At 36.4% G+C, this 23,355-nt stretch overlaps 1 protein-coding gene across 1 annotated transcript in view; it reads right to left on the bottom strand.

The window, feature by feature from the left end:
• STPG2 (sperm tail PG-rich repeat containing 2) overlaps positions 1 to 23,355 on the bottom strand; it is a 228,358-nt gene that overhangs the window by 84,068 nt on the left and 120,935 nt on the right. Inside the window, exon 12 of the mRNA XM_088133269.1 lies at positions 4,359 to 4,489. Coding sequence (XP_087989395.1) covers positions 4,359 to 4,489 — 131 coding nt within the window. The remainder of the gene's footprint in view (positions 1 to 4,358; positions 4,490 to 23,355) is intronic.

Here is a 23,355-nt window from a genome sequence, read left to right as displayed (position 1 = left end):
CATCCCCTTTCCTTCAGAAAAGATTCTCATAAAGAATCTTAACATACCTAATTTCATAGGCATTTTCTCATGAGTAATGCACATTCACAGTGATTCTAATATTAGTCCATGTATGTAATGTTCATCTGCAAAGTTACATTTTTGTAGATTTATTTTTAAAGCCTTGTACTGGGGTACAGCTGGTTATTCATTCCATTTTAGAGAGATTAGGAAGTAGATTTCCTACATAATGTTTTACATCAGCTCTTTTGACTAAAATAAATGTGGAGGAAGTTATTGCATATTGCTATGACCTGCAGTCCCATTTCAAGAGATATTGCAAGCATAGTTTTCATACAGAGCAATTGAAGTATATTAATTTTAAAAACATGACTCTGGATGAATGTACCTGGAAGTATCTTTATTAAGTGAAACAGACAATCTACTATGCTTGATATTAGTGGCACTGGAGAAGATCAGAAGGGTAGAATACATTTGGCAATAAGAACTATTATTCATATTTTTCACTGACAGTATGAACTATGCCTGTATCTCAGTGTAACAAAATTCAGTCATTGTTTCATTAAATTGATTTAAATAAATGCATATATTTTTGCATGTCTGGCCTAAATCTCTTCCTCTTTCTTTCTCTCTGTCTCAAACAAACACAGGCACTCACACCCACACCAGGATGGATAAAGAGGGTCACTCCATTCATAAGGACCCACATAACATCACTGATATAATTAGAATATTGACGATCATTCAGATTAAAACTGACAGCATTTTAGAACAAAAAAGCACATAAAATATATACATGGAACATTTCACTGCCTTCGGAAAACGTATCATTAACCTCCTATCTGGCCTAGAGCCAGCTATAATAATGAAAACTTGCAAAATATAATTGAAACAGAAGAGTTACATGGAAATACATTTTTGGTAGCCTGGAATCACAGCCAGGAAAAAAAGAGTCAATCAATGTTACTTTTCTAAGATCTCCTTGAACAGGATAGTCTTGGCCTACCTCTGGGCAATTGTATGCAAATAGCCATAAAGATTTCGCAAGAGAAGGAACATTCCAGAAGTTGAAAGCCACTGCAAATATGCATAATACAGGAGGGCTTTGGTGCTTAAAATTTTTGTAGTATTTAATCTATCATGCATGAACAAGCATTTATGTGGATTTACCGGTTATAGCACTATCAGCATCTCTACATTTTGGATTACAATCACTAATCCCTCTGAAACAGCATCCCCGGAGATAATGACAACATCCTCTATCCTAGGATTCTGGAAAACTCTTAAAACCTCTTTAATTTTTAGATTGTTTTATTCTGGGCTGTCTGTGTGGTTTCAGGTTTTATCTGTTTTTATGGATTTTTTTTTAGTTTTGTATGCCATCCAGAGTCCATTGGAGTTGGGTGGCTATAATAAATTTAAATTATACAATAAATAAAACATGCATACATTACAAAACAAAATACTAAACCAAACCAGGTGAAGTATGAATAAATTTTGACAGAGCTCCCACTTTGCCTGTGTGAGCCTGATCAGCTCCAAAACAAACAAATAAACAAGACCTTCCTTGAGGTTCCTTGTGAACTCCTTCCACTATCAACACCAGAAGGGCCACCACCACCCACATTTTGAGAACCTCTGTTCTAATATTTTCAAAGCAAATTATTTATGTAACTACTTAATCTTATATTTTAAGATTACTGATTTAACATTTTAACATCAAACTGACTAAAAAGGAGGGGGGGGAGTTTGAGGCAAATTAAGCTCAGTTATTCAAAGGTTTAAAAATGCTTCAGCAGAAAAGAATTGATACAAGGTAATAATATTATGGCTGGGGCAATTTACCCAAAGAAAAATATTTGCAAGCTATTTTTAAGGCAAGATATTTCAATAATGTAAGCTTTTAATGACTGGAGAGAATAAAACAGCCCTTGTCCAATATTTCTTGCAGCATTCAGTGAAGTTAGTGAGATAGACTCCTGAACAAACAAGATTCTAGTACCAAGTAGGTCAAATAACTTTCAAACTGAACCCAAAGGGAAATCCAGTCCTCAAACTCTTCATTCCAATCGAAATAAAATGTACATCCAATGATACACTTGAAAATGTGGAAAATTATATCCACTGTTTCCAATGGCAACTGTAATTTGTATGTTTAAAATCTCAATGGACGTCCAAGCCAAAGGAGAAAAAAAAATTATTTAGTTTATGAACTGCAATAACATTGGAATAAAACACTGGAACAAAAAGGGAAAACACATAGAATATAACTCAGTCTCAGCATTATACATTATTTTACTTATTATTTGAAATAATGTGTATTATTTCAAAACTGTAAGTGTTGCTATACAAAATTAATTATTGGACTGCAGCCCCAAAGACCTCTACTAATGGCAGTGCTGCCTCTGACAATATAAGGCTATTTCATATTAAAATTATAATCCACATAAAGGAACTCTTGGGCACCCATGTCAAAAATTCACATATTTCTAGATTTTGGAAATAACAAGAAATTGTAGTAGAAATACAAGTATGACAAATCCTAACCAAAATATATTTCAAATGAAGTTAGTTGATGCAAGTGTGTGTGAGAGACTACAAATGATGATTATGAATGACACAGTAAATCTATAACTTGGTGATCTGATCATGCACTTAGAGTTTTATGAATTATTTGACAAATAAATAACAATATGATGTAATTTCAGTGTACCAACTCATATTCAACCCATTTTTCATACTCACTAACTCATACTCACCCCACATCATATTTTTTGCATTTTTTGCAATGTGGATAATAGATTCCTATTTTCATGCTGGGATGATTTATTTAATTTTAAATAATATTTATTTATGTATTTATTTATTTATCTATTTATTAGATTTGTATTCTTCCACAATCAGAAAAATTCTTAGCCTTTCATGTACAGTAATAGAAATACAATCAAACTTACATGGTAAAAAATAAAAAATAAAAAACAAATAATCAGACAATCAGACAATAATAAATAAGCAGTCTAATGACATTAGCTAATCCAACCAAAGGCTGCCTGAAATAACTCACTTTTTTAGCCTGCAGAAAGCCAATTAAGTGTGGTCAAATCAAATTTTGGAGAGGTGGCATGACTACCCTACTCATGGGGATTAAAACAGAGAAGGCATTCCTGCCAGTACTCTGACACCAAAGGTCTGAGTTTTAAAGGCCCAAACCAGCACTTTGAACTTGACTTTGAAGCTAACAGTGGGCAAGTGCAGGGCTTGAAGCACAGGTATAGTATGTTAATGATGGTGGATGCCCAAACACAACCAGGCCACTGTGTTCTGGACTAGTTAAAACTTCCAAATGGCCTTCAAAAGACAGCCCTGTATAAAGTGTATTGCAATGCTCCAAGCAAATGGTGATGAGGCATGTGGTAACTTCAGGTAGGACCGCAACTGGTGGACAAAGGCTCTCTGGCCACTTAATAAAACCCTTATGAATACATAGATTCATATCCTACTTCTTTACCAAAATCCTTAAAGTGGCTCACAATAAAAGTTATACCATACAAGGTTAAACTATACATGTAACAAATAGACATAAGGTAAGATAACATAACTTGTGCTCCAGGATGCAAGACATATTTCATTTCACTCAGTTCAATTACAAAAGAGTAAATGTCTTTGGAAATAGAATAACATCTGACCAGCTTTACTATGCAGAAAATGCCATACATTTATATCAAAAATTCTACAAATTGGGGTCCTTTATGTGACAGCTTTTGAAATCACCTAATCTTTTGGGAAAGAAATGTAACTTAATGCCATGCTCACATCTGCACATACCAGATTAAAACATCTGCTCTATCCAATTCATCTCAATCAAAAGGCATTTAAGCCATATTTTAACATGCCCACTCACATCATGCCCATCATGCCCATTTTAACATGCCCATTACACAAAGATCTCTATGCTACCTCTTTCTAAGATTCTAGGAAGCTCACAGTGAGGCCAAAAAAACCCCACAACCCATTAATATAAACAATAATAAAGCATCAAACATTAACATCAACAAAATAAAACTCTACATGTAGCTTTTTAACTAAGTGTGAGCTTCCTTCATGGGTCAAATGCTTCCAGCCAAGCTGCAAAGTCCCCCTGAAGTCCTGTTGGAAAAGCACAACCTTGACATTTGCAACAAATGTGACAAATGAAGTGTTCTTGGCTGCCATCTTCCTCTCTTGTGAAAAAAAACAACCTTTTGCTTTCCTGCTGTTAAGTATTGAAATGGCAACCTATTGCAGATCATTATGTACCTATTATGTAATTATAAGGCATGATCAAGCATTTGCCAAATAACATTGTGATGTCAACCTACCTCATATGATCCAGGCCCAGGAGTGCTGTCTTTTGCTTCTTTAAAACGCGGTTCTTGAGAAATCCAGACTGTGATGCCGGAAGGCAATTTTGCTTCTGACTGATCAACCATTGGGCTGTATGTCCCTGGTCCTAAAAATAAAAAAGGAAATGCAGAAAGATAAATTCATGTTTTCTTCATACATGAGGCTGATCATCAAACTATATAGACTGTGACAGAGAAACAAGATATGAGAATTAACATTCTAGAGTATCATAAAAGTATCATTACCACAGTCCATTATGTTACTATCAGAATATCTCATGTGTGTTGGTACTTTTTGTTGAGCAAATAAAAACCTTACCAAAATTATCTGTGAACAGGCTGATATCTGTTTTCTACATTTGTAATGTACTTCTTTTGGGGAAAGTTCTGAACAGCTTACCTAGGCTCTGCTATCCAAACCAGGCCAGGCAAAGACCTGCTCAGTCTTAACAATGCTACAGCATTTTATGCCTTCAAGCCATTCTCAGGCACTGCCAAGAATAGCTTCTCTCCTTGTGAAATAATATCTGCAGGGAATGAACAAATTGCTCTTTTTTGTGGTAGGTGTCTGTCAAACTCTCTGGTGCAAAAAGAGAGAGAGACAGAACCACAACAAAAAAGTATTTCACTGAGCAAGTAGACTTTCATTCTCTGCAACTATGTGATGAGGCTTGGAGTAACAAAGGTCAGCGTGTGATGACTGTACAATGACAATAAGTGGTGATCTTAGCAGAGTACACCTCTCCTGCTTGTATTTATTATATTTACAGCCATCTTTTCTCCACGGGGTTCAAAATCTCAACAATTCACTGACATAGGCAGCAAAACCTCAACCAATGTCAGAAAATTTTATAGGTTACGAAGAGACAAATAAGTTATTTTCTGGGCAATAACACTGTTGCAGATATCCATGAATAAACCTGTTTCATTTCCACAGAACCTGCTGCCGAACATATTTTAGCTCAAATACATAGGACTGTATGCAATTTAAATACCTTGAAACCTTTTAGAGATGAAAAGTGCATCACTACATTTAAGCTTCAAAATCCAACAGATATTTACTTTTTTGTCCACATATTAACCCAACTGAGTTCCATAAATTCCTCATGAATCCTTTAGATTTAATGACACAATCATTAAGATGTTTTCTTTCAGCCCAAGTAATTTCATCCAATTAATCTTGAACAGAAAGTTCCCTTATTCTGTTGGCATAATTGTACCTACTTAAACTACCTCCTACATCCCTATGACTAGTAATGACTGTGCTGTAATGTTTTTTGTCCAGGTTTAATCTCTGCACAATACACTTAAGTAGGTTATAGAGGGGGAGGGGGGGCAGCAGGTAATGAAAATCCACTAACCCAGGCAGCAGAGGAGTTACAGAGAGCTGTACAAAGTTACTGAACTCCCTGGTTAGCTGTGTTGCAGAAACATGGAAGAGAGAATCATCAGCAGATCAAGCTTCTCTTCCTGCTGCTAGAACAGAAATGAGTCTATACAACAACAGGATTGCTCTAGACACTATTTCTCTGATTTTACTCTGAGACCACATAGGATGGGGTTGAAAAAGATGAGAAGGGAAGTGGGATGGTTAAGCCTCTGCATACTCTCTCTATAGTAGCATTGACCTCTCTGCCTGCCTGCCTGCCTGCCTGCCTGCCTATCTGAACAATTTATACAGCTGCCATCTTGCTAAGCCAAGTTAGGAAACAGTGCAAGGGATGCTATTTTCAGTAAAGAGCATAATAACAAAATCTTGAAAGCCTCCAGAGTTCTTCTCTACTCTTCTTATACCATACCAAATAGAATCAAGGCAGGATTATTTTGGGGTGGGTGGGGGAACAGTATTATTTGTTTTTTGTTTTATGCCTTCCACTTTCCCAGGATTAAGCTGTCATTTTCCCCTTAATGATTCATCCATTTCCTTGCCAAGGGTATCTCCATATTCCTTTAGAATATACTGTACGCCAGAAATCCAAATAAATCCCTTCCATCTTGCAGACCACACAACAGGCAGCTAATCAGCAGGGCTCACTTAACAACCCAAACTGTATTTGAGGGAAAAGCCTGGAAGGCCAACAGGGTCAGGACCATCCAAATTTCGGGGAGGGGGATGCTGTTCCACAAGGTAGATGCCACAACAGAGAAAGCACATGTCTTTAGTCCTGGAAGATGTCACTGCTTAATAAAAAAGGACCCAGAGCATGTCCACCCCATCAGATTTGGTGAGGCGAGCAGAAATAAGAGATAGACGGTCCTGCAAATAACTGGCCCTGAGCCATGTAGGGGTTTATAGATTATATCCAGCACCTTAAATTACACCTGGGAGCTCACTAGGAGCCAATGCAGTTTGCAGGACAGTGATGTTATGTGAATGTACTAAAACATCCCAAACAGCGCATGCTGCCGCATTCTGGACCAGTTGCAGTTTCTGAATGCTCTTCAAGGGCAGTCCCATGTAGAATGCATTACAGTAGTCCAAAACAGGAGGTGACTAAGGCACAAGTGACCATGAATAGGGCCCTCTGATCCAGAAACAGGCACAATTAGTTCACAAGGAGATTTGCGCAAAGACCCTTCTTTGGGCAGGAGCCATAAGTTTCAGAGGACCCCCAACTCTGTCTGGGGGAGAGCATGCTCATTCAGAGTTAAAGATGGAAAGTCTCCACAACTGGGAAGTCTCAAAAGCCACAGCTACCTGATCCTGCCAAGGTTAAGCTGAAACTTATTCTTCCCATCCAAACCCCCACAGCCTTCAGACATTAAGAAAGAACCTTGATGACATCACTTGAGCAATCCAGGGCAGAGTTGTACAACTGGATATCATCAGCACACTGGTTGATACCTCACCCCCTGTTGGCAGATGACCTCACCCAGTCAGCCCAACAAGATAGACTGGACTAAGAAACCAGTGCCACATAGGTCAGTATTACTTTTATTGTAACAGCTAAAGTAACAGAACCTTGCAGGTCTGGAAGTGCTTTTCCCCTCCCTCACTTTATTTTCATGTGATTTAGGGAGGGGCTTGTCTGAGACATTTTCTCAAATTATTTCTTGGCCTGGGCTCAAGCCCCTCTTATCTGACCATTGCCTTGGTAGCAGCTCTCCTGCTGTCCTTCAAGGCCATTCCTTATGTCCTCCATATCACCTTAGGAGCAGGGAGAGAGTAGAGCCCTAAAGCAGCCATAAAGCAGGGGACCAGAGCTAGACCTCTCTCCCCCAGTGACTAGAACCAACCCTGGAGAAAGCAGAATCACCATATCTTCTCCTTCCAATCCCTGAGTTGGTCCAGAAGAACACCACAATCAATGGTATTGAAAGCTGTCAAGAGATCAAGACGGCCAGGATGGATACATTTCCCCCACCCCAATTCTGTCAAAAGTCATCAACAAGTGCAGCTGATGCCACCTCGGTGCTATAGCCAGGTCTGAAACCTGACTGAAAAGGGTCCATTCCCAACCCAAGTACAGTAAGTGCCTGTATATTCAGAAAACGTACAGAACAGGATCACTTTGACTATTATAATTCTTTGTGGCATTGCTCCCAACTGGGTGAGTATTCCTGATGATTCTTTCTGAAGTCCCTTCTTCCATTTGCAGACAGCTGTTTCATCTGCCAGATCATTACATTATTATTAAATTTGTATTCTGCCTCTCTCTCTCTCTCTCTCTCTCTCTCTCTCTATATATATATATATTATATTATATATATATTAAATGTTTATCTTGTATACACACACACACACACACTCTGAAGGAACAAATGTACCTAATACTCCTGCCTATTTCCCCCATAACAACAACCCTGTGAGGTGGGTTGGGCTGAGAGAAAGTAATTGACCCAACCATATCATATACATCATAATGATTATTGCCTTCCCCTTTATGTTTTGTCCAAAGCCTGGAAGAATAGATAAATTTAATGCATCTTGGGCATCCTATACTGTATATAAACGGAATTAAAATGTGACATAGAGTTTAAATTAATTGGGGAGGGTGGGAACGACAAAGGCAGAAAAGTAACCCTGTCTTATATTTACAATATTGATATACTGTACATTTATATAAATATATTTATATATAAACAGTATATTTAACAGTAGAAAATTTATTTTGGGGCCATCCTAGGAGGGTTTCAGTTATCATATGCTGCTGCTTATGTGATATAGGTCAAAGACTTGCATTACCAGCATCTTGCAGCACCTACTGAGTACCAAATTATACAAAACCTATCTTCTATTTATTTACCAAAATGCCACATTCTAATTACAGGTCAATAAATAAAACTTTTTTTTTCATTCCATAGCAAGCACCTAAGAAATACCTGCCTTTGCAATGATTGGTACATAATGGGAAAATCAAGAGAAGGTGATTCTTATAATTATTTATATTTTCTGGCCGTATGCAGGTTCAATCTCTATGAAATGTCAACCAGTGCTACAGGGCAAACACGCACAGAACATGAACAATGGGTAATTTAAAGTGGATATTTTTGCTGTAAAACCTCACTGTGTACCTTTTTACTACAGTCAAGGAGAACTAAAGATGATTCTTTGCAAAATGAAGCTTTAGTGCAAATTTTGTTATAGGAGGTACATGGATCCTGTATCATTCAGTTGCCAGTCATTTTACTACTTCTCTCAGATAAAAACAGAATGTTTAAAACAGTCTAGAATCAAGAGTTGCAAGAACAAAGGACTTAATACAAACAGGTGATACACTTTTTAATAGTGTATTATTTTAGGCCTTTTTTTCTTTTTATGGATATTGTTCATTTTATAACAGTTTATAGTTTACATATACATGTAATATATATGATTATGGAAGTGGTTTGCCATTGCCTGCTTCCTAGAGCTGAGGGGGTATGACTGGTCCAAGGTCACCCAGCTGGCTTCGTGCCTAAGAACCCACAGTCTCCTGGACTTCTGGAGAAAGAAATGGTGGACTGAAGATGGCTCTGCAAAAAGCAGAGCCGATGACTGCAATGGAACGAAGAGCCGGCGAGTAGAATGGTTCTTCAACAATTCCTCTGTGCACAAGAAGAGGATTTGAGAATGCCCCCAAGTGCTCCAGACAGCTGCTTCTCACGAGGAGACGGCAAGATAGCAATCTCCAGTGGGTTTAGAGCTCTGGAAGGTGAGGGAAAAGACATCTTGCTCAAACCATGATTGGTGCTTCTGAAAGGACACTAAGTTTGCATACTTCCTTTTCTAATCACTTTCGGAAATTGCTTGTTAACTGCTTTTCAGCTATTAGAAACCTATGGATCGACAAGTTTGACACCACCGGGTCAGTTTCCTTAAATTCTTAGCTTGGTTCTTTTCTTGCAAATGTTTCATTACCCAGCTAGGTAACATCTTCAGTGCTAGAATGGGATGGGGTTTGCTCTCTGTTTATATACTGTGCCATGCCCTGCCAGTGTTGGTGTGGATGGGGGTTTAGTTCAGTTTTGTTTTCACTTCAGAAAGTTCAAAATATAAGCTGAATATTGGGCAGTTTTCTGCCTTATAGGGTATAAATGTTGAATATCTTGGTAGGTAAGTAAACAAAATTAATATTTATTGGTAACTTTGTAATTGTTAATCTTGTAGAAAGCTTTTGCTCAAATCTCACTATAAAATATGGTATCTTCTATCACATGTGGTCTTGTATTTCAGGTTTCCTCTGTGATATGTCCCAAATGTATAGTTAGCTGTAATTTATTTTTTAATATTACAACCATCAAATAGGAGTGTTAAGAAAACATTAAGAAAACATTCCAACTTGTTTTATGTAATTGTTTACATTTTTTTCATACTGAAGTCTTGATAGCTAATAAAGTATGTCTCTCCCAAAGGATGAAGTGTATTTGTAAGTTTTCTTGTGCCATTAATTTAGAAGGCAAAATCAACAAAGAGAGTTTGTTTTCTAGAACCATACTCTATAAGTGTTGGATAAGGAAAACATTTAGGTTAATAGGACTCAATGGAGTATTCACAACAATCTGTGCAAAGAAGATATGATTAAACCTGCTGAGTTTTCAAGAAAGCAGTGCTTTCCACAAAGCTGTTCTGAAATCACGTTCAACTCTAAGTCACTCTAGGTTAAGTCCATAAAAGAAATGCTTGGAGACCTTTAATGTAGAGTACAACACTGGCCTTCTGCAAGTGATATTCTGTAGGTATTCTCCAGATAGCTCTTACACTAAATATGAATAATGGTGGGGGTGAGAAAAGTGATTATGCAACATTAAAGATGAAGGACAAAAATTTAATGTCTGCTATAACATTCTCTCTGAATGAATGCAAATCCCTTTCCTCCATATTAAAATAAAAATTAAGGCCTTCAAAATCAAGTGCTCAAGACTAAAACTCATATGGAATTTGCACTAGTGCGCAATGCAACAAAAATGGTCAGTTCATATGGCAGGAATTGTACAGGATATGGGCTCTTAAATATTTGTATAATCACTTATTATATCAGTGATTAATGGATTTGGTGGATATGCTGCTCATATGCTAATATTATATAGGCCAGTGGATATGGTGGATTAACTGAACCATAACTGGATGTGTACAGAAGGTTTATATCAGAACTTTTCATGAAGTCCATGACCTACATAAATTAATTAAATTCATAAAAGTCTGCAATCCTACAATACTGAGAGTAATTACTTGTATTGTATTGCAGTGTAAGACACTAATCTGCAGTTCACATGTGTCAGGTATATTGAACATATAGTATATTGAACATTTATTGGCCAACCATTAATCATATTGATTTGTGGCCCATTTACTGCCACAAGCTAGATACAAAACCCCCTGCATACAATTAATTTTATCCTAGGGTTCAAGAGAATATATCTGAAACAGCAGATATATTCTGTGACAAGATAACTAGAGTTCTTGTGTGATGAAGAACTTTATGATAAAGAAAATATACACATTCTCCTGGTAGTTAATGTAAAGTTATGTAAGTAAGTTACCAGGAACACTGGATTCATCTCTCTGGGTCTAAAATCCTTCAGAAAAAAAGCAACTTTTGTTTTCTTCTTTCTCTCTTTCTTTCTTTTTCTTTTTAGCCTTCTTTTAAACAGCTTAGGTAGAAGGTCATCACTCCAGCTACTGTAGGTGACAATTATCCAAAGCCTGGGGGCAAAGGGTTAATATAAAAGTATTTCCCAGACTGCTGTAACCACCTCAGCAGATGTTGCTAACCACACTCCTCCCACCATTTGGGTTTCCAGGGTTCTTCCATGAACTATCTAAGTTGTAGACCAACACCATAGTCTACCAATCTATTCTTCCGCCTCAGCCTTTTGACATTTCAGCTTGCTGCAGAGTTGAAAGTGAGTGCTATCATAATGCTAGGTGATATCTATATCCATTGTTCTGGAACAGAAGCCCTGCTGTTCACCTCTTTCTCTATATCAGCTCATATCAAAAAGTCTAGTTTCTTTTTTATAGGTCCTCATTCTTGACTAGCTGGTTTTCTTTTGGTCTCTTCTTCATAAAAAAATAGAGGTAACGTGAACTTAATTCATAATATTCTATTTCTGTTCTGTGCTAACTCTACACTGGATCTTGACAAACAAACAAAAAAATCCTCGCAGTTCTCTTCACCTTTTCCTGTAATATTTAATCACAGGATCAATACAGCCCCAAAATGCTATTTGGCTTTGAGATATCTATAGCATTTTAGGTCTTACTTTTATTCCTTCATCCACAAGACAGAACAGCAAATATTACACCACATCTAGCATACATACTCATCACATTATTCACTTTCAGTGGAAGCAATGTTATGAAGAGGGCACAAAGGGAATAAGAAATAATAAGCCAAAGAAATAGAAAGAATCAGATAATAAAAGGAGATAGAACTAAATCTAATTAAATCAACATCAATCAATATACTTCTCCATATCCTTTCAAACCATCCTTGCTTCTACTACATGTATCCACTGCTTCATACATTGCATTTTGTTCTTTGAACTTCTTGCCTTTCTCTTCTTGAGGATCTCATCAGCAACATTTAAGCACCGGTTCTTGGTCTTCCCTTTCCTCTTGACTCATTCACCCATAAATTTGGTAAACAGACACATCATCATCATTGTCATCATCATCATCGCAAGCATTATTGTTGTTGACATTTTGCAGTTCAAGGTCATTCATTCCCTCTATGTGGCCAAATCACATCAACATACTTCTTTTGTACTGGTCACTTATCTACATTCGTTCAGCACCCATCCATTCTTGACCCTATCTCTGTGTTTTACTAAACACATTTCTAAAGCACCAACTTCCCATTGCATTCAACTTACTTTTTTTTTCTCCTGCCATGTCTTCACAAAGCACACTCTTATACACAGCCATATTTGCATTTCTCATAAGAAACCGTATACTACCTATTACTTTTCTAGCAGCATTGTTTAAAACCCTTTCATTTTCCCATCTCTAATAAATATTCTATCATGATACAGATATTTATCTACTTGTTCTAGTTTTTCATAATTTATGGAAAACCTGGAACTGACCATACAATTTTCCCTGTCAAATGAAACTTCCTTGGTCCATCATGCACTAATTATCAGATCCATTAACCTCACTGCATCATACAATGTAACTTTTGCTATAAATCATTCAAGTTCTCAGCCAACAATCATCTGCACATAAAAGTAAATGTATATTCACATCCCAGCCAATATACCTCCAACAGCACCACAAGCATTCCTTAATATTTATCCTTAAATGCATTTAAAAACCAAGGGAACATCACACAACTTTGTAATACTCTCTGCTCAATGCTGAACCTTTTGCTTACCATTTCATTTATTCTCAAGCATGTATTACTTTCTTCATGCCCTTCTCTTACCACATTCAGCAACCAACCTTCAACTCTATATTCATGCAAAATATCCTATAAGTACACAGTGGTAGGATATGCATGATGATGCCATCACATGCCTGCCATGACTGTGGATAGCTGCGGTCGCCATTCACAAAATAAAATTCTTTCTAAAAATTATATATTTCTCAATGAACAGCAAAAATGTGGCCTGCATAAAACCAATGACACTTCCCCAGTTTTATTCATTGTGAACTCTCGTGCTAAGGAAGTATACCTATTCAAATTTGAAGTGGAAAGAGTGCTTTGAAAGGGATCTGGATGTGCTCACTGCATCTGATGGCCCATGCTTACAAAAGACATCTTTTCTGAGTCTGACCTAGTAGCTGTGCAGTTCCAGGAAAAATATGCACTTGAATGATGGAGCCACTAAGGAGATGATTTTGAGCATGTGTGAGGTACCTCCATTATTACTACAGCAACAAACCAGTGCTATGCAAACCCAGCTTCTGTTTGTTAAAAAATAAAAAAAATCATTTTCATCCCTATCCAGATGTGCATTAATCTCAAGTGGTTTAACAATCCCATGCATGTCTATTCAGAAAATAGCTCCACCAAATTCAGTTGAATTTCCTCCCATGCAAAAGGGCATCTTATTGAAGCTTCAGTGTATTTGGATAGTGAATTTAGCATTAACTTTTTATAATATTCAGGTATAGTTGACAAAAGGAGGACAATATTCATCTATCTCCAAAGCTTTATTTAGTTAATGGCTTTACCATTTTCACCATTGCAGTTTTCATTTAAAAATAAAATCAAAATCCTCACCTTTTCAAAGATAAATGAAAACCATGTGACAGTAAATATACTAATACATTTCATTTTGTTTTAACTGAAAGGAAGCCACATCCATGTCTTTACATATGACAGCTAGAATTATAGCTTGTGATGTTAAATAGTAGTCAAGAAACCTTTAAGTTGCTTATTACATTTAGAGTATAACACTCATGCTTCCTTGCTTTAATATCACCTGGAATTCTTTAATATAATTCTTTAATATAATTCTTTAATATTCTTTAATATCACCTGGAATTATTTTTATTACTATTAATCTTGGTATATCTCTTCTCTCTCCCTCCCACTCTGTCTCTATCTATGTGTGTGCATGTGTTTGTAACACAGTCAACACACCAGTGCATACAGTATCTCTGGAATATACAGCTTTCTATAATCTGCACATGACTTTATAATGCCTATTCACCTGATTCCCCACTCCAGTTTGGAAAAGATAAAAATGTACACAAGAGGTATACGATAGAATATATTACAAAGGCATTTTGTGAGTCACAGTATGCCAGTCACAATGGCATTTTTTATATGTACTGGTGTTGAGTGTTAAAAATCTTATAAGGTTAACTGGATACATGGTAATAAAGAAAAGTTAGGGAAAGTCATTTTCAAAATTACTTATCACTGCAAAACATGTGTTAGGCTGGGGGGGGGGATGCTTCAACTCTGGAAGTAGTGAATCATTTAAAATCATAACATACCCCTAAGCAGTTGGGCATCATGCAAAAAATGATGGCCTATATGACCTGTGGATAGAATTGGACACACCAACAAATGTGACAAGCAAAATATACAATGAGTACCCAAATTCGTGTATGAACTATTGTAACATATACAGTAATCATTCATACTGAATTACAGATGGAAACATAAAACTGTGGCAATGCTTCGTGGAAGGTGTATAGGTTAATCAATGGAGATACTCAATTCAAGTCTGTTACAGAAACTATGAGAGCTCAGTACAATTATAACAATAATGGTAAAGAAAGTTACATTCATACATTTGAGGGTCTTCCTATATAGCAGACATATAATGCATGATGCTTAAAAATGTGAACAGGAAATGTAATGCTTTCTGAATAGGACCTACAAATGTCAGAAAACTTTACTAATGTTTTAAGCTATTATGACTGCAATTATAAGCTCTTATCTATTATGAATTTTGTTCCGTGCCTTCATACTCCTCAGAAGGCAGAAATAGAAGTATTTTAAATAAATGACAATATAGCATCGTTATTTATAGTTAATGGAGTCTGTTCTTTAAAGACTACCACATGATTTAAATGAATGTGCCTGAAGAAAAATCAGAATAGGCAAAAAGGAATCATGGAGAGAAGAAGAGGAATGGGGAGCAAAGAATCAATTAATAAGTTTTAGAGAACAGGAACTGAACAGCAGATGAAAGGTACAATAAAGGATTTAAAAGTGGAATGAAAACTAAGAGCGAAGTAACAGAGCCAAAAAGCATTCTACCCTAGGCAAAAGTCTAAATGATAAAAACAAATCCTGGGGGACAGGCCAAAGGGCACTTTGAAGTCAAAATTTTTTCATCAAATTATCCCTACCTGGAAGATAAGGGAAGTTAACCCATTGTTGACTGCTTCCTCACACCAATCAGAAACTAAGAATTTCTGCCCTTTCTCTTTCTTTCTCATTTCTTGACAAAAGATTGATCATCCATGCTTGTGAGCTGAAGTTATGAATAAATTGTAGTCATCTCCACAGATACAGATGTTAGGCTCCTACTGTTGCACTTCCTGACCACAAAACCAATTGAATTATGTACTGTCACTGTAGCAGCCAGAAAATGGAGCAATCCATTATACTCAACTCCCATAAGGCTTTCAAAATTCATAGAGAAGAACATGTTAAGTTTTCCATATGTTAATAGGCTGTGACACAGCATCATCCTTCAATAATGGCAATAGAAAGCAGTTCTTTCTTCCACAGACTAAACTTAAATAGGCCTTATTCCATGACAACGGATTTGTGTGCATATTGGAAGGCACCCTAGTTTCCAAAATTGATTAGGCCAGAAAATTTCTATTTACTAAGAGCAAAGAGGTTATACCTACATTATCTCCAATGAATAATGTGGTTGTTTAAGCAAAGATCCAGTTTAAAGCAAATCTAAAGCTTACAGGAGTGTGATGCTTTATGAGTGTCCAGCTTGAGCTATTACTTGTCTACCATTTATTTGGCACAAATAAAGTGATGTAAAAGAAAACATAATGCAGGATGAATTTGAAATACCCTGCTGCCTACTTCTGTTCTTGATAAGGTGTTGATACACTTACACAAGTGATAACCAAAATAGTAACTCCTACAAACCTTGTAATTTCATATTATTGAATATAATTGCATACATATTTAGCTGTTTGTAACGATATATTATTTATACTATCTGATTTTCATTTTTAAGGGGCATGCCTATCCATTAAAATTTCGAACATAATTAGTTTTGGACGTCCCAATTGTAAAATAATGTAGCGATGATCTTTGGGAAGGAATCAATGAACCAATAAGGGAGGAGAAACAGCAACTCAGTCCTGGGAAAGATGAAAGCATGAGAAAGAAACTCAAAATAAACCCCACCTTGACTGTGTTTGGTATAAGATGGGGCAGAGAGAAACTCTGGCAGGCTTTCAAGATTCTGTTATTGTACTCTACAACAATGAAATAGCATTCCTGGAATCCCTGATCTAACCTACCTTGAGGGGCTGACACTGGTTCAGTAAATAATAGCAAATGAGTTGACTAACAAATAGACAGTATGGCTTCAAATAGTCATATAGGCGAATTAAAATATATAAATGTTACAATGCTATTAAAATTTTTGTATCTTGGAGCTTGCATTCTTATACCATTTCCTCTATCAAAGACAGATTTCCACTACTAGTATGTGTTTGGAAGCACAAAAGCTTAACTACATTTAAATGAATTGCATGTCCAAATCAGTTAATACTTTCAGAGCTTTAAGAGCTGTCTCCAAGAGAAGACTCATATTACACTGAAAAGTAGTATAATATACTCAAAGTCATTTTGAAAGCAATACCCACTCATGTCACCCTCTGCACAATTTACCTGTCAGGGTACCTGCTTTTAATGTACTGAAACTGATACCTTATTTATAAAAGTATTTTCTAGGTGTTGCTCAGGCTATTATCAAAACAAACCAAGATATCAAGGGTTGTCAGCACTTAGCTTCATACAGTTCAGTCTAATAGTAAACCAGGGATAAACATGAGAAATAAACAAGACATATCTCTGCTGAGCAAACAACTTTTCTTGGGTGCAGTCTTCACTGGCTAGGATACATGGAAGCAAATACAGGTAGTCCTTGCTTAAGGAACATTCATTTAGCAACCATTCAAAGTTACAATGGTGCTGAAAAAGTAACTTACAATTGGCCCTCACACTTACAACTGTCACAGTGACCCTGCAGTCACGTGATTGCGATGCAGGCTCTTGGCAACCAGCTTGTACTTACAACAGTTGCAGTATCCTGGGGTCACATGATCATCATCTGCGACCTTCCCAGCTGGCTTCTGGCAAGCAAAATCAATGGGGAACCCCATGATTCACTTAACGACCACCACAAAAATATAAAATCAGGTGTGGTCACATGATGCCTCACTTAACAACCGCCCTACTTAATGATGAATTTTCTGGTCCCTATTGTGGTTAAGCTGTATAACATAGTGCAGAATTTGACCTTGAGGATTTGGTTAATATTTAACTGATTTTGCTGCTATCTATGTGCATTTCTCTCATATATGGTGAATTAATGCAACAGGCAGCTTCTCAGTGAAGCAACTTCAAACCCTGGACAAACTGACAGTTGCTATTAGACAAGACAGAATACATCTGCTTATTCTTGTAGCTCACCCTTGCTCAAGCAGCAAAGTATTTTTGCCTGCTCAATCATTCTTTATTCTGCACTATTCCTCCAGGATCTCATATCCTAGTAGGGCATTTGATACTAACTTATGACTGGCTTGTTCCTAGAACCTGTCCCCTGCTTTGTCCTTCAGTACCGCTGGTCTTATAACTAATGTTGTTTATAATCTAACTTCAACAATGCTACTTTTTTACTTACAGTATTCCCCATTATTTATGCTTTTTATCCCATAACTGTGGTTGTGGGATAAGACATACAATTATATTTCTGTTAAGGACTTCTTAGAATGATAGCCAACTGCAGTTTTGGTTAACACGAGACCGAAAATGCAAGTCTTATTAAATATGGACATCTAGTGGCATGAAAAAGTAAACAATTCTTCTGTTTCTATATTCATGTTCAGCCAATTTTCAATAAAGTTCCAGAAAGAATAGTACTGCTTAGAGATGTGATAAAAATGTGTTAGTTTTATCATCTCTTTCAGTAAAATCTACAGTGTTAATTTTAATTTTATTAGAATGTTATTTCAACATTGCTTCAGAAATTTCATAGAAGATTGGAGAGTTAGATCTTCCTTCACTGTGTACAATAAGAATGATAAAAATAAATAAACACCATTTATTTACTTACTTACTGAATAGCCACAAACCAAAAAACCCATACAACTATATTAATAGACAGTCACTGTGATCCTGAGCATTTTGACTCCCATATTTTTGTTATAAATAAATAAATACATACATACATACATACATACATACATACATACATACTGATTCTTCTGCATGAGACACAGGTTCACAGAAAAAAACAATCCTAGATATAGGTAGTCCCCATGTTAAGAATGCCCAGGTTACAGATGACCCATAATTAAGAACAGAGCCTTTTGTAGCAAAATTTTAGTTAAATACACAAAGATTTGAGTTAAATATACAATGGCTTGAGTTCATTACACAATAATACTGTTCCAGCTTACATACAAATTCAACTTAAGAACAGACCGGTCTTAAACTGGGGACTACTGTATTATTCTATAGCTGGGATGGAATGGTATGGCAAAGGCCGCGCTCAGGGAGATAAGCATTGATTGATGTCAGGTTCAGCCCAAAGAACTCCACAAGACGGTACAGTTACAGTTCTATTGCATTTATTAGCTTCCACCAACAAGACAGAATCTCGCCAGACTGAATCTAAACTTCCCAAGCCAACAAGCAAACACTGCGAATTCCTTAGGGTGGTGCCAGTCTCATCCTCTTCACCTTCCCATGCTCATTCTGGGGGCTAAGGAAATACTTATCTCCCCGAGCACAGCCTTCACCATACCATTCCAACACAATAGCACACCTTCCATACTTATGGAATAGTAGTCTAGTTTGTGACATAGCAATGGTCATCCAGCATTGCTCACAAATTTCTGGTTATGCAAGATTTAAGAAAAAATATAAATGTATATGCTGCTCAGTCCAAATATTAGCTTACAAAATATAATGTAAATGATAAAAAAATTCTAAAAGTATAAACATACAAAAAAACCCACCCCTCTTTAAAGGCTTGTATAAACATGAGAACCCATTCCTAAACTGTACTGGTAGGAAGCCTGCTTCAACTCCAATATTTCATAATATGCCTTACCTCTTCCATACTGATTGTTCTAGAACCCAGAAGAAAATGTTTTGTGAAATTATTTTACATGTTTGAGGAAGCTGCCCTAGAAAGTAATTGAAGAATGTCTAAGCACATTTCCCTTTGAAGACCTAGAAACTGTAGCTGTTTCAGTGCAGCAACCTGGCTTCTCTCAGGGGTGAACTGCTTTAGCAACAGGGCTACGAACCCTGTATTGTTTATCCTTGAGGTTCTGGGTCCAATGCCAAGTGCTGGTATTAATCTATAAAATCCTACATGGCTCAGCACCCGCTTACTTTCAGGACTGTCTTCTTTAACTAAAATCCACCTGTCCTCAGTTATGATCTCAAGAAATGATGGTTAAGGTCCCCAACTATGAAGTTTAAGGGGTTGTGGGTCTGGAGGCTGACTTCCTCAGTGACAGCCCCATATTGTTAAACACCTTACCCCTGAGGTTCATTTGGCCATCTCCCTTCTTGCTTTACATAAAGCTCTACAAACAATTCTATCCTAGAAAGCAATCACAAGGGGATGACTTTTATCTTCATTGGAATTCATTGGGGGCTATTTGTTTTATGTTAACAGGATGTTCATTTTTACTGATGGGTGTTCTGACATTTATGTTCTGTGGTATATACCGTCCTTGTAAATTTCCAAAATTCTTTGTGATTGAATGGTATACAGTAAAAATGTATCTGGTAAATAACTAAATAAATACTCCTCCCCAAAGTACAAAAAAATAACATATGTATGAACATAAATGTGATTTCATTCATTTGGTGATTGTTAATATTTTCCATGAAAGCTGAAACTTCATCATTCACTTTACAATGAGTGACATCTACTGGTCAGAAGAATGCACCCATGTGATCATACATACCAAATGAAGCAATCATTATTATTCTATGTTACAATAACTTTTAATAGTCTGTGAAATTATTGGTCGGCTGTACCATTATCCATTATTTGCAGAAAGTGAATGAGAGTTTGTCGTCACTCTGTATGCCCCAATGCCGTATATTTGAAACATGAAACAAATTCCTAAATGAGTAAGAGCATCTTTCTCCTTTGTTTCCCCTTACCACATTCACTCATGCACCATTTTGTGAGTAAAAAAAGCAAATACATGCATATTTAGTGACATGAAGCTCATTGGAAAAGGATGGGATAAATCTGCATAAAACGGTAAGCAGATCACAACCTATTATGTTCTTGTATAGATCTGTCAATTCTGAACCATTTTTCTCATAGGAAATTGGAATGGCTGAGGTTCAAATTAGAAAAAAAAGGTTAAAGTAGTCCTATTTTGGTTATAACTTTCAAGCAAAGCAGCGCAAGGGAAGAAAAACCCATGAAGCTCTTGCTTCTTCCCTTTTCAGGATATTTGGGTGTCTAGAACAAAAGAAAAGAGAAAAAAGAGAACTATCTGAGTTGTTCTGACAGTCTGAGATGCATGCAAAGAGGTTAAAAAAAGTTCCATAAAGTTAAAAGAAAATAGGGGTGGAGAACATAAGTCAACAGGCCATTTTCCTTCCCCAAAACTGAATACAGAAATTGAAAGCCTTAGGAAAAGAAGGAAAAAATATTCTGTCCTTTCTGCACACCTGGAATTCCTCCTCCACAGCAAGGTAAGCATTAACCATTGTAAAGCTTAACCAGTTCCAGCCTCTCTCCAACTACCCTGAAGCAACCTCAGAAAAAACCAGAATATCCTGGGCCCACCCAGAATTTTGCATCTTCAGCCCATGCTTTCCCAACTGAGCAAAATATGTATAGGGGTCCAACACATTAGAGGGAAAACATCCAACCTAAGTAGTTCAAGAAAAGGAAGCACCATGTTTGAGAGACAGGGAATGTATTGCTACATTCTCCCACCATTAAAGGGTAAAGAAAAAAGAGATGGTAGGGGTGGAGGAGGTAGAAAAATAGGAGAAAAAGTGATGGGATGACACTCATCCAAGAAAGAAAAAAATCAGAACAACTCAATAAAAAATAGAGGCTATGGGGAGGAATGCAATATTGCTATTTTGCAACATCCTTAAAATAAGAGGAGAGAAGAAGATACCAAAACAGTAAACAGGTTAGTAGAAAGAAAACACAAGCACCACATTCCACATGATGATGACAATAGTAAAGGATTTGTTGCCTTTTGATTACAAAATACTATTCCTTATTCTGGAAAAGTGTAATTGCAAAGTCCTTCATTTGGGTACACAACACAAATAACAAAATCACTTTTATTGCAGAAAATCAAATTATTCTGGATGCTGTATATAAATATGAGCCAGTTTGAAATTGTGCTGTTGAGAAGAGCTTTACAGCTATTCAGTAGACCTTAGAAAATTAATGGCAGCCTTGTTACAGCCCTTGTAGGGTACACAAAAGTCACTGAAGGAGAAAAAGCTACCATTGTAGCAAGTATAGAGATGTTGTATCTTCTCTTACACATGCTATGGAGATTGTGCAATTTGGTTCTTGTACAATGACTAGAAGCTAAAATGGAAGAATCCTTAATTCCAACAGAGAATGTTCCCTATTGGGCAGATTAAAAATATTACAATAATTCATTAAATCCCCTCCTCTGATTGCCAAAGATTCTCCACTCCAGTTGTAGTCCTCCATACCATTTCTTTCCTTATCTCCTAAGACTGGCTCTTCTGCTGCACAAATTGTGGCAGGAAGACCCTGTTGCATGAGTGGACTTCTTGTTTCTCTACATTAATTAATACTCTCACAGTATTGTTGACATTTAAATACTGAAAATCCTAACATGCTACTACAAGGCAAAGCAACACAGGAGGGAAAAGAGCAAAAAAACTAATTAAGAACAGATTCCCTGAGGGTCACAATCAACGTTTTCAATAGCTCATATTAAATTTTCAAGTTTTTTTAAAATCAAGATTAGTATAAAAACATCTCCATAGGAACTAAAAGAGATATTTTCATGGTTCTATTATTTTAATTGAGATCTAAACCCTCTGCAGTATACAAAAATCTCAAAGACCTTTGATGAACTCCAAACAATTTTGACCAACAAAATTATTACAATTCATACTGCTGATCATTGCAATATCTCCACTTATTTAACAATGGCCATGGAAAAGAGAAACATATTAGGTCTTTGCTTCAGCAAATACTGAAATCTATTTATATGCAAATAACCTATCCATTATTAGTATGAGAGAAGAGGCATAAAAGGAGGAATAAATTATCAGTGGAAAACATTAATGAAATCTGTTTCAAAATATAGTATTGTATGAGTTCACACATATTTATTCTACGCTAGAATGAAACTGGCAAGTTTGACATTCAGATCTGATCTTGACTGCCTTATTTCTATGCCAATATTTATCCCCTTCAATATAAGTATATACTTTTTCATTATAAATAAGTGTGCAACCATTATACTTATATAACTTCTGCCTATAGATGGGTATGCTACTGCATTCAAAGTAATGACTCTATGACTAGGTTCTCACATCCCACCAAGCCATAATTTTATTAACCATAATTGACAATATTTATACAAAATGCCAATCATAGTAAGCCCCCCCCCCAAATCAGATTTCTTTAGTGTGATGTGGGAACCCAACCAAATTGAAATTTGTCAGATAGTTGTATTGATTAAAATGTATGGTACATTTCTAAGCAATCTCTTGCAGTTTTTTCTTTTCCAATTCAGTCTCCATGCTTACATGTGAGGCAGAAAACTGAGTTATTATGCAGTGGAGAAGAGAAAAACTATTAAGAAAAAACAAAAAGAGGAAATATTCCTTAA

The sequence above is a fragment of the Python bivittatus genome, unplaced genomic scaffold (assembly GCF_059951505.1).
Source record: "Python bivittatus isolate LINGU-HERP-01145 unplaced genomic scaffold, Pbiv_v1 ctg000070_np1212, whole genome shotgun sequence".
Classification (NCBI taxonomy): Eukaryota; Metazoa; Chordata; class Lepidosauria; order Squamata; family Pythonidae; genus Python; species Python bivittatus.
This window is presented reverse-complemented; position numbering and strand designations above follow the sequence as displayed.